At 35.3% G+C, this 13049-nt stretch overlaps 1 protein-coding gene across 1 annotated transcript in view; it reads right to left on the bottom strand.

Annotated features, from left to right (window-relative positions):
- Nucleotides 1-13049, bottom strand: part of Tshr (thyroid stimulating hormone receptor) — a 150980-nt gene that overhangs the window by 54287 nt on the left and 83644 nt on the right. The window contains exons 2-3 of the mRNA XM_047540171.1: nucleotides 6769-6840; nucleotides 2453-2527 (exon numbers count right to left, since the gene is read on the bottom strand). Of these exons, the coding sequence (XP_047396127.1) occupies nucleotides 2453-2527; nucleotides 6769-6840 (147 nt within the window). The remainder of the gene's footprint in view (nucleotides 1-2452; nucleotides 2528-6768; nucleotides 6841-13049) is intronic.

Below are 13049 nucleotides of genomic sequence, written 5' to 3'. Positions count from 1 at the left end.
AGATTTTCATTGTATTTATCTTGTTGGGATTTGCTGTCCTTCTAAAATCTGTGACTTGATATCTCATAAGAAAATTGAAAATTTTCTTTCAAATATGGATTTACTCATTCACTCTTTCTTCTTTTTCTTGGAATCCAACAATAGATATGCTTGACCTTTTATGTGACATATAGTTCTTAACTTTTTCCCTCCATACTTCAGTCAGGTATATTCTTTGACCTATCTTCCAGGATACTAATTCTCTTTTGAGTTGTGTCTAATCTATTGTTAAACTCCTGTCTTTAGATCTTCATTTTCAATTATTGACATTTTAAGTTTGGGAGTTATTTTTAATATATATTTTTAGTTGTAGATGGACACAATACCTTTATTTTTTTTTTTATATGTGGTGCAGAGGATCAAACCCAGTGTCTCACACGTGCCAGACAAGTGCTCCTCCACTGAGCCACAACTCCAGTCCAAGTTTGGGAGTTTCTAACTGATCATTTTTTATAGCTTCCAGTTCTATTCTATTATCTCTCTTATCACTTAAATTTTTGAACTCATTAAATAATAGTTATTTTTAAATCTATGTCTAATAACTCCAATATCTGTTTTTCCTATGGATTGCTTTCTTTTTCTTCTCTTGTTCTTTTTTTTTTTTTTAAATATTTTTCCCATAAATTCTTGACTTCTTTTTTTTTTTTATATGTGCCCCATTATTTTTTACTGATTCAAATCTGGACTTCTGTCTTTGTGAAGGTCGATCTATTTCTAATTACCCCATACTTCTCATCTGGGATCCCAAGTGAAACCATGTGTTATTTACTAAGAACCATCCTTCTTGGTAAGTCCCAAACCTATTAGACTGCTTATACCTCTGGTTAGATATTTAGTCTCTACATTATTGTTTACAATTCAGCAAATGCCTCATGAAGAAAATTATGAAATATTGTTTTAAGGATTTATCTCCTCTTGAGTCCTTGCTGTCTGTACAACACTCCAAAATCTTTAAAATGAATTTTCTCTCATCCATCTTATCTAGTTACTCTCAAACTAATGGTCAATCTGATGTGAGCTATCCTATCAGAGTTGGAAGCAACATTTTGGGTCTCAGTATTCTTGAAGGCAGCATAATATAGTGCATCTGTAAGAATTTCTGAGTCAGAAATTTATAGTATGAAAACTCCTTAGTAACTGTGTGACCAGGAAAAATATATTTAACTTTTCTGCATTTATGTTTTTCATACATAAATAATGGAAATAATGATCTTCACTTCACAGGGTTAAATGAGGGCTAAACAAATAATGCATATAAGATACATAACATCCTGTCTAGAAGATATCAAGCATTTATACATTGATGGTTTTGTGTTTATTCATTGTTATGGTTTGGATGAGTATTCCCTAAGTGTTCATGTGTTAAGGGCTTGATCCCCAGGATGGCACTATTGGGAAGTGCTATGGACCTTTTTGGGGTAGGGACCAATGGAAGGTTCTTAGGTCATTAGGGGCAAACTCTCAAAGGGGATTGTAGGACCCAGTCCCTTCCTGGTTCTTAAAGTAAGCAATTTGCTCTGACCTTTACTCCCAACATCATTTGCAACCTCACCAGAGACCAAAGTAACACCTTTTCTCTCTCCTCTCACTGATCTTGGATTGGAACTTCGGAACTATAAACCAAACTAAACCCTTTCACTTTATAAGTAAAGTGTTTCAGGTATTTTGTTATAGTAACAGAAAGCTAACTAATACACTCTTGTTAAAAAGTTAATATTTCATAATACATGATGAAAATGATGTAATGCTTAAAATAATAATGTGATTGTTTATGTAAAACTTCTTATTGATTAAAAAGTAATAGAGAAGTAAAAACAAAATTATTTTGAAGTACATTGATTAACTTAATATGCTAAGCATGGTTGTAAATGCTTACCTGCATTATATCATTCTATATTTACAATAACCAAATGAAGATGGAAGATTTAATAACTTTATCATACAAACGAGGCTAGGAAAGATTACATAACTTGACCATACTTAGTGGACAAGCAGAGAAGACAGCATTCAAATTCAACTGTTACCCACTCCAGAGATAAAGTTATCGACTCTTCCCATCCAATCTCACTAAACAATCCTTCTCTCTCCCAATAAATGAAAAGATGTCCATTTTGCAGACTCTTAGACAGGCTCTGGAATCACGTGGAGACTCTATATATTTATGGATGTACTAACATTCATACCAGTAAAATTTGCTGACATAGTAGGAATAGAATGAATGAAAATCAAGAACATTATATTGTCTTTAATTTCCAAATATGTAAATGAAAAGTAATTAGGATGGATTAATATACACTGAGAAAGAAAAGTTGCAAATTTAATCATAAACAGACATTTGACTATGATCTGGAAACCAGCTCTCATGGCCATCTGGAGTTGCTCAGGTCTATATTGCACTTTTCCTTGTACTTACATGTGAGTCATTTTGCTCAAATTGTAGAAGGAATGTGATTCCAACTGCTGCAGAGTTCCATCTATAGATAAGTAGCTGAACATCACAAAAATATAAGACACAGTAGAAAGTTAGCAGGACTTGAACCCCAGACATACTACTCTGACATAACTTCTTTGTTAGAGGCTTTCCAGATCATGCAGCATGCACAGCCCATAGGTATTCTGTCAAATGCTGCTAAAATTAAAATAATAACGTGATTGTATATGTAGAATACATATACAGGTCCCATGACACCTAAACTTTCCCAGTACATTATGTTAGTTCATCTCAAAGTTTCATCCAACTGTTGCGTCCTTCAGAAGCTTTCTCCCACCTTCCTGACCAGGTTAAATTCCCCACTGTATATCCTCATAGAACCATAAAACATCTCCCTTCATTAATTTTCACAGGGTAACTTTCTTATAGTCTGGTTGATATTTGATGTATGTTATTTTATTAGACTAAATTCTCTGAAATGGAGGATTGTGTCTGGTTTTGATCATTGAATCTTGAATGCCTTTTATGGTTCTTGGCATGTAACAGATTCTCAATAAACATGTGTTAAGTCAACAACTATATGAGTGAATGGGTTACTAAAAGCAGCAAGAAAATTAGAATAAGAATCATTTTTAATAGTGCACCTAATAGCGTAGGATTAGAAGTGTAATTTCAAAGAGGACGAAGAGAAAACCATAATTCTCTAGTGGAACGGTCCACAGGGTGGTGACATATATTCTCTCCTGGCCTCTCTTCCTGAGTTTGAATGAAGCAGAAAATTCAAGATTTGTCTTGAACTTTATAAGCAAAAAAAGAACTCAAATAAAAGTTTTAAGTACTAAAGAGAAGAAAAGAGAAACTCCTAAACAGGACTTGACAGAAGTATGTAAGGACTTATGTTTCAAATAGTGTTCTCAAATTCCATCTTGTAATGAGAATGACGAACGCAGACAAATTCAATGACCATTTTCTATGGAGAGGCTTTTCTATGACATTTGAGAAAATTAATGATTAACAGATGGTGTCCACTCGTAACCATGGTAGAGATTCTCAACCCTGGACACACAATTGAACTACCTGCAGGGCTTTTAAAACACACAGATGTTCAAGACCTGGCCCAGGATAATTGAATCAGTTTATGAGGAATGGATCAAGCACTTTTATTTTTCAAAAGCATCCTGGGTGATTTTAATGTGCAGGCAAGGTTGAGAATCACTGATCTATAGTTTGAGTTGAATCTGCTAGTAAAATATTTTCATTGACACAATGCTTATGAGAGGAATACTAATTGTTGCACTCTGAACTTTTTTCCCTGGTTATTGTGGGGATTGTAATGGCCCTGTGCTTTTTGTTTTGAATGGCCTATTCTCTAAACAATTATCCTTTGATTTATAAGGTCTCCCAAACCTCTTTGCCCTTTGTGGATAGCAACATAAATTGTTTTGATCCAAATATTATTTCTCTAATAGAGGAAACAATGGAATCTTTTAAGTGGAGTGATTTATTGTTCAGGACTGTGGGGATTTATCATGCATGAATGTGAACCATCCAGAAGAGCAAGATTCATCTTGAAGACTGACAAGTTGCTCCCCCAGGTTTTCATCATATCCATTGCTCTGTATTTTCTACTTCTTGGTTAAAAAGTCCAAGCCTTTCTCAAGATTTTAGAGCGTTAATCATTCAGCTGACATCATCGAACTGAACTTTTAGTTTCTCCAACCTAAGGAAACCTCCTTAAAGGGCAGTTAGAGCTTGGTTGTGGAGAGAACACATAGGAACCATTTTTTCAGAGTGAAAAAAGTAGTGATTCCCTGCTCATTTTATTCCCCCTTTTTTTTTTTTTTTTTTTTTACAGGGCTGAGGAATTGAATCCAGGGCCTTGTGCTTGCAAGGCAAGCACTCTATCAACTGGGCTATCTCCCCAGTCCCTTTATTCCATTTTTGTAACAAGAAAAAGATCAGATCCCACCTCTTTTTCAAAATTCTTAGCATGTAAATCCTACATTATTATTATAGTGACAACATTATTTATTGTCCAACTTAGATAAAATTTTGTACTATTAATAATTATGCCAGAATAATGGGTGGGAATTTGTACTGATCCACGCACACCTAGTGTCACTCTGGTGCTCTCCCTCCATGCCCTGAGATATGCTGTATCTTTAATTATCAGTCATGCATGTGTATTTGCTTTTATTCAACAAATATCTATTGAACATATACTACTATCTTCAGACATTGACAGACTTATTCTCTAGCTTCAAGGAACTCATAGTACTTATAAATGAAACAAGTAAATGGGATTAACATGCAAGGTGCTTGGTGCTCTGAAGGGGTATACGGAACACGATCCAGTGGCCACTACAGCACAGACATCCTGGAAGAAGCTTTGGTGGGGCCTTTGAATCTTCCTGGATGTCCTCTTCATCTCAGTCAATTCTCCTCTTAACTGTCCACGTTTTTGCTTATAGTTTCAAATTTCTAACTCTGCCAGCTCCACCTTCAATCTTAGTAGGCAATCTTTTAATAATTTTTAGAAAAGATTGAAACCTCAAAATGGGAATTGCTTGAACTCCCGGTCAAAAAGCCTATTCATTTACCTGCATCTATCCCCACCTGTTACTATACCTCTCTTGTTAACAGTGCAGAAGGAGACCATCTTCCTATAGAAAGTCAGTTCTTCTGTTTGGATCCCACTCCCTCCTCCCTCAAGGACCACATGCTCTTAAGATCGTTCTCCCTTCACTCTTCACTTCTCTCTCTCTGCTAATACCTTTCCCTGGTCTCAGTTACCTCTGCCTGTTCATGACTCTCAAGTGTCAATCTGTACTCGAATGTCTGCTCCAAAGGTCCCACATGTCTAGAACTTCCAAGGCTCCCTAGTCTACTTTTTTCTTTCCCCCTTATACATTATTACTTTCAAACTACATAATGTACTTATGTTTTTGGTTCATTGTCTATGTCCTCCTATTTGGATATAAACTTCATGGGAGCATGGATCTTTCTTCATTTGTTCTCTGCTGTATCCCTCATTCTTAGACCAGTGATTGGCACGTACTAGTGGTCAAATAAATATTTGTTGAATGAATAAAAATTATGTAAATTATCTCTATGTCATAAGGTCTACAGAATATACTTGCACCGACAAAAAGAAGAGGGATGAGAGAGGACTATCAAGGGAATCGAAAAAGGCCATTTAGCAGCATGAAAACTTGCAGAGATGCTCAGTTAGAATGGTCTCTCCGCTTTGGCACTGTAGATCTTTGACCTAGGTAGTTTTTTACCGTGCAGGCTTTCCCGTGCACTGCAAGATGCTTAGTAGTGTCTTTCCCTGCTACCCATGAGCTGCCCGTAGCTGCTCCTTTTCAGTTCTGACAAGCAAAAATGTCAAATGTCTCTGGTCAAGAACTACTGCCATAACATGATAAATAATAAATGGTCATAAAATGAAGAGATTTAGGCAGAAACTGTGCAGGTTGCTCCTGGTGGTGTTATTTGGTGTGCCTAAATTACCTAGATTGCCTGTCAGAATCTGTGAAATGAAATGAAGACCTGACTCATTTCATACACAGATATGCTAGTTGTCAACCCAATCCAGAACTTCTTTTTGTCCTCACTCTGAGTGTACAGCAATTCAGTTTTGATTGTTTAAAATAATTTTTAATTCTGTTCTCTTTTTTAAATGAGAGAAGTCTGAAAACAATGGGCACATTCTTGACCAAATGCAAACATTTGTATTGGTGGTGAAAAGTGAATCAATTGGCTAGAGGGATTAGAGATAGACATATACAGATGTTTATGGGACAGATTCTCAGCTAAGTTTTGACCACATCACAAAATTTATTAAAACATATCAAGAACGATCAACTTATTGTTGGAGACAGTAACGTATACCTGTAATTTCACTGACTCAGGAGACTGAGGCAGGAAAATCACTTATTCAAGGCCAATCTCAGCAATTTAGCAAAACCCTGTCTCAAAGTAAATAATAAAAAGAGCTGGAGATGTGGTTCAGTGGTGGAGTGCCCTGGGTTCAATCCCCAGTACCACAAAACAAACAAACAAAGAACTTCTCAAGATAAAATCAATTTAAATTTGCTTTAAGTTTAAAAAATTATCTAGGAATTAAGATGTAGGAATGTGGCGAAATCAACAGACATCATATATTCAAGTCTATTAAAAATAAAGATACCATTGAGTCATGCAAGTACAACAACAAGTATTTCCCTCAACAGAACATATTTAGAAAGTAGCATATCACAATTTCAAACGTTTCTTTATATTAAAAAATGACTTACATCCTGGAAATATTGGGCAGATTTGAAAATGCAAGACTGGGAATGGTTTTCAGATGAGTCTCTGTGAGCTTCCTATGAAAATAACAGTTATGAATTAGAATTTTCACTATTGGTTCTCTCCCATAACTCTTAATTGTAAAAGAAAAAAACCCCACATTATTAGAAGCACAACAGTTCTTACAACACATATTTCATCTTACATAATCAATAAAATAGTACTCAATTAAAAACATAAAAATTTCCCCAGTAGTATAAGAGTTGAGAGAGATTCAGATGCAGAAAATAAATATTCAAATTTCACCAATGGATCAATAGTAAACTAGTATCCTTTGCCAATTACCACATTCCACTGGTCAACTGAAGGCCAGCATAATATGATCATAAGTATACCAGGACTATTGAGTTCATATCATGTACTTGTCTGTAGAAATGACTTGGCATACCATCAGGATATATATTAAGTATATATTAAAAAGGAATTAAATGCATTTATTTTATCTTAGAGGTTAAAAATAGTGATATGGTTACGATGGTTTTGCCCAAACAAAGGTGTCCAGCAATTACCTTGATCTTACTGTCCACTTGCTGCAGTTTAGAGGTAACTGACTGACAGGAGCTAATTCTTCCTCAGAACCTTAAGACATCTTTGTTGGATCTGCAACTTAAAGGTGTGGCTTTCCCTCCAGTTTGCTTTTTAAAAAATATCCTTCAGAGGGCTGAGGCTGTTTTCTTCATGTATAAGAAAACATCTTCATACATTCCAGGGTGCCTCTCCTCCTAGATGTTCCATTTGTTAAATTTCCTTCTATCTAGAGTTGACTTGGACAGAATGCGGTATGGAAACAGGTGTGCCTCGTGTCCTCACTCACTTTGCAAAAACAGACAATGCCTCACACACTACACATTTTCTCCAAGGGTCTCTTTTTGCCATTTAAACATTGGTACTCACAACCATTCATTTAGAACCCTGTTGATAGCTAGTAGGCTAACATTGTGTCTTTTCCCTTTTGACTGCAGGATTATTTCTCAATAATTTATTTTCTTGATCTATGGTTGCTTTGGACTACTCACTTTTGCAGTGCTTAAAATGTATCTGTAACTTGCCTACAAAATATCAGCAGGCTGAATGAGTTTTTAAAAGGACTATTAACATATGTGTACGGGAGGGCAACAGGAAGAACCAAAGGGCAAATTATCAACTCTTTGCAACGCCTAGTGTTTCACCATGAAACCCAATGTTGCCCTTACGTGATTTCAGAAATCCAAGTTCCTAAGTTACCTCTCCTGCCTTGAAGTTCTCTCATCTACATTCTCTTAATTGGGTTGATTAAGAGCTTATTGATATAGATCCAGGATTCTTAAATTAAAAAGATATGAGAAGAACAAGTCGTTCTACTAAAATCTCTGTGTAAAATTGGGGCATGCCAAAGGAAAACAAAGGATAAAGTACACACCTGTTAGGTATCACCCCAAAAGATTGAGTTTCTTAAACTGAAAGATGGTCTTATGGAGCTGCCCTAAAGCAAAATGTTGAGGGCATACCTATTGTAACACTGCACACAGTGCTTATGGGTAACGTGGGCCTAAACTGTACAACACACTGATTCAAAACTGAGGGGTGTAGCTCGTGTTCACAAGTAAATAACGTACATTGGATTAAATCGTAAATTATAATAAAATTGCAATGGTTTCTAAGAAGTCTGACATGGAACAGAAATAGTATATAAATGCAACTTAGTAGACTTTGAGTTAAAGTTTCAAACAATGTTTATTTTCCTTCCCAAATTATGAGTTTCTGAAATATATGAATCCTGTTTCTTGAAGTCTCTTTCCCTCATACCCAAAGCATACACACTTTAAGGCTGAACAAAATATTCTTTCCAGCTAGATATCTTACCATAAGAGCCCACCAAGCCAGGTGCATGCCTGTAATCCCAGTGTCTCCAGAGGTGAGGCAAGGAGGATCTCGAGTTCAAAGTCAGCCTCAGCAAAAGTGAGGTACTAAGCAACTCAGTGAGACCCTGTCTCTAAATAAAATACAAAATAGGACTGGGGATGTGACTCAGAGGTTGAGCACTCTTGAGTTCAATCCCCAGTACCAAAAAAAAAAAAAAAAAAAAAAAAAAAAAAAAAGTCCACTAATACACATAAACCAGTAAGCCTTATATATCTAAAGGCAGTTGTCTTCATAATATTATATACACAACACATCTTCAAAAATGAAGGAGGAGGTGTCAGTCATTCTAGCCTAAAATGGAAGTAAATGCTCTATTTGTTGGATGAACTTAATATTGTGATCATTATAGCACAGCCTTGGTTGGAAGACGGATTTCAATAATGCTAAATGAATTATTGGAGTGACACTGAATCATATAAATTCAAATTCAATCACAATTTAACAATGTACATGTTTTGTCTTGGTGTATCCATCCATAGTAACATTATATAATCTAGAAAAACAAATCCAAAATTAAGTATTCATTTTTAATGCTTTTACTTTTGGAATCAATTGTTGCCTCTGTATTCATCAAGTATTACCTTAGGTTTTCCTTTACTTTCTTTCCTAGATTTTAAAATGCTATTTGCTGATTTACCTTATGAAAACATTTAGAAAGCACGTTCTTCCAAGGCATCTATTTCTCTTCAAATAAAGAACAAGAATGATCAGCAGGGACATGGCATCTAATGAATTAAATAATGAAGACAGCGTCTTTATTTCTGGATCTCTTGTTCTTTTTTTTTTTTTCTCAAAGTTTTACTGCAAGATGAGAGCTGAGGAGAACAGGCTATTGTAATAAGTGGATGCCTTGCTGACTAGCTGACCTCAAATTCTTGAGCAGTAACTCTTCAGGAGGTTTTGGAGTTGTTCTGTTATGCAGCAGATTTATAGCTAGAGCTAACTGACAGAATGTTTATCATCAATATGCCTTTCTTTGTCCCTCCTTCTAGGGGCAAGCAGTTGGATGTTCTTTCAATTGTCAACATTTTCTTTATTCAAAGAAACTTAAACATTGTGATTCCTGTTAGGTAGACAGTCAGCCATTAGCAAGAGGGGAGAGAAGGACATCAGATGGGGTCGTTGAGTTACAGGATTGGAGATAACACAAAACTTTATCAAAGCAGTCAACCATCATGGAAAATGGGAACATGGTGTGTCAAACCTCCCCGGGGAAGAGTTGATTATAGTTCCTTAAAGAAACAAGACCAAGTCATAGCTACTTTTTTGTAACCAGGTCATCCCTCCCCACTTTCCCATTGTAAGCAGGTCATTACCAAAACCATGTCACAGCCACCCCTTGTGATTAAGTCATCATGACCCTGACAAAGAAAATTTACTGAGGTTTATACAAAGGGAAATAAACAATTTAAGGAGATATAAAAAAAACTAAGCGAATGAGAACCTATAATGGGGGATGGGAGGGGAGGGGTTAGGGTTAGGTTTAGGGTTAGGTTTAGGGTTAGGGATAAGGAGGGTGGTAAGAATGGAGGAAGGAAGGACTGTATAGAGGGAAAAGAGGGGTGGGAGGGGTAGGGGGGAAGGGAAAAAAATAACAGAATGAATCAAACAACATTGCCCTATGTAAATTTATGATTACACAAATGGTATGCCTTGACTCCATGTACAAATAGAGAAACAACATGTATCCCATTTGTTTACAATAAAAAAAAAAACTAAGGCAAAAACAAAGGAACTAAAAACTCTTAAAAACCCCAACTCTTTAAGAGCTCCACTGTTCTCTTGGGAGATAGTCCTCCCAGTACCTATATTGTTTATTTATTTTACTTTTTGTAATAAACTCCTGCCTGTTACTCCGTGTGACCCTAGCAGTCATTTCACCTTTGCTGCTCTCTACAACATTCACTGCTTTAAAAGCAGATGGGTGTGCTGGGGCGGTCGCTCCGTGGCAGAGCGCTTGCCTCGCACATGTGAAGCATTGATCTCCAGCAGCACCACATAAAAATAAATAAATAAAAGTATTTTAAAAAAAAGCAGATGGGAGGTAAAACAGAGAGAGAGAGTATGATTATTTGGCTGAATATTTTATGTTAATTTCAGAATACATTTTGAATATTAGTGGAAAAAGAAAAGTACATAAATATTCTTCTGACAAAAATATTAGAAAAGTTTCAAGATGTTTTACTATGGAATTAGCATCAAAATAGAATTTATTTTATATTACAATATGCTAGATACTCTGCTTTTTATTTGTCTTTGATGATTCTATATAAAAATATAATGATTGTTTTTTCTAAAATATAATAAAAATCTCAAAAAACTTATCTCCTATTATAGTATAAGCTTTTACTATTAATGATTAAGACATTAAATAAAACTGATCAGGAAAAAGTTTATAGCTATAGTTTTATATACTAGGTGGACTCTATGCTTTGCAATATCATAGTGATTTTAAGATATAGATATTATAAATGAGAATAAACAGAATAAACATAAGCTGACAATATAATCTAAATTTTTTTCTGTGATTGACTTAATCAAGAATTACCATTAAGAATATGACTTAGAGTCAAATATTTCCTTTGGACCTAATTTACATAAAAATAAAAGGAAAATTACGATTAAAACCACATTATAAGAGCTTTTCAAAATGGAGTCACAAGGCCATCAAGGGAGAAGCATTTAAGCACTGGTTTACTTGCTGCCTGAACTTTGAATGGTAATATCTCATTTTTCATCTCTAATTTTGTTGATTTAGGTCTTTTCTTTCTTAGTTTGGTTAAGGGTTTATCAATCTTTTTAAAAATTTTTTCAAAGAACCAAGTCTTTGTGGTATTGATCCTTTGTAATTTTTAAATTTTCAATTTAATTAATTTCAGTTCTGATCTTAAACATTTCCTGTATTCTACTAATTTTGGAATTAGTTTCTTCCTTTCCTAGAGCCATCCATGCCAAGATATTTGGTTCAACATTATTCAGGATGTGTCTGTGAGGGTGTTTCTGATTGAGAGTCACATCTGAATTGGTGATCTATTGCACAGCATGGTGATTATAGTGAATTAAAATGTACCTCATATGTCAAAATTGTGAAAAGAGTGGCTCCAGCACTGAGCCACATTTCCAGTCCTATTTTGTCTTTTTTTTCCTTTTTTTTTCTTTTATTTACTTATTTATTTTTTTTTCTTTTTTTTCCCCCTATTTTGTCTTTAGAGACAGGGTAAAACTGAGTTGCTTAGCACCTCGCTTTTGCCGAGGAGGGCTTTGACCTTGTGGTCCTCCTGCCTCAGCCTCCTGAGCTGCTGGGATTATAGATGTGAGTCACTGTGCTTGGCCAAGAGTGGGTTTTAAATATCCTCATGATGAAGACGTGACAAGTATATCAGGTGATAGATGTTAATTAGCAAGATTTGATTATTGCAAAATATATACCAGTATCAAAACACCACACTGTATTCCTTAAATGTACACAACTATTTATTGTGTAGATTCAGCTTGGCATGACTATAGCTATCTTGAGTCATGAATCACCATGATTGCCCCTGTATATACCTAGAGAATTTTTCTTGCATAGTTTCCCAGCAAATCATAAATAGACAAAACCAGGTGGGTGGTAGATGTTGCTTTATAACTGGAACCCAGCTCCAGAGATATGCCTGATTCTGATATTATCTTAAGATAAACCAGGCAGATTCTAGCCAGGATGAAGTCATGTTCATCCTAACCCACAAATACACTTCTCTTTCTGACTCAAATTATGGTCTTTCTGCTATGCAAGACCATACTTGTGTCAGTAAGTCCTCCAATAATTTGTATTCCTCAATCTTGCATCTGTCCTTTCTCTGACATTACCTTGGGACTAGTCCTTATACACTATGATTGGGTTGTTTAGAACACTAGGTTGTTCATAAATATTCATTTCAAAATTTTTAAAAATAGAATTATTTATTTTTTTAATTGTAGAGGGACACAAAACCTTTTATTTAATTTATTATTTTTTTATGTGGTGCTGAGGATCCAACCCAATGTCTCACAAGTGCTAGGTAAATGCTCTACCACTGAACAACAACCCCAGTCCTTAAAAATAGAATTTTTTAAGGGGAAAAAAATTACACATTACACTTAGTATTACATCTTTCATAACTATATTGTTATCACTGCATTAGTCCTAAGAGAAAGAGGATAAGACCTATGAGAGGACGTTCTCTGAGGAACTGACCTCAGGTGAGATGTGAAGGCTTCTGTTTATGGCAGGGTCTAAAGGTTATTAAAATATCAGCGAAAGAAGCGGGATAATGATGAGTTGAGAGTCAGGACTTTGACTTTC

Source organism: Sciurus carolinensis, chromosome 2, assembly GCF_902686445.1.
Source record: "Sciurus carolinensis chromosome 2, mSciCar1.2, whole genome shotgun sequence".
Classification (NCBI taxonomy): domain Eukaryota; kingdom Metazoa; phylum Chordata; class Mammalia; order Rodentia; family Sciuridae; genus Sciurus; species Sciurus carolinensis.
Note: the sequence above shows the minus strand (reverse complement) of the source record. Positions and strands in the feature narration are given on the sequence as shown.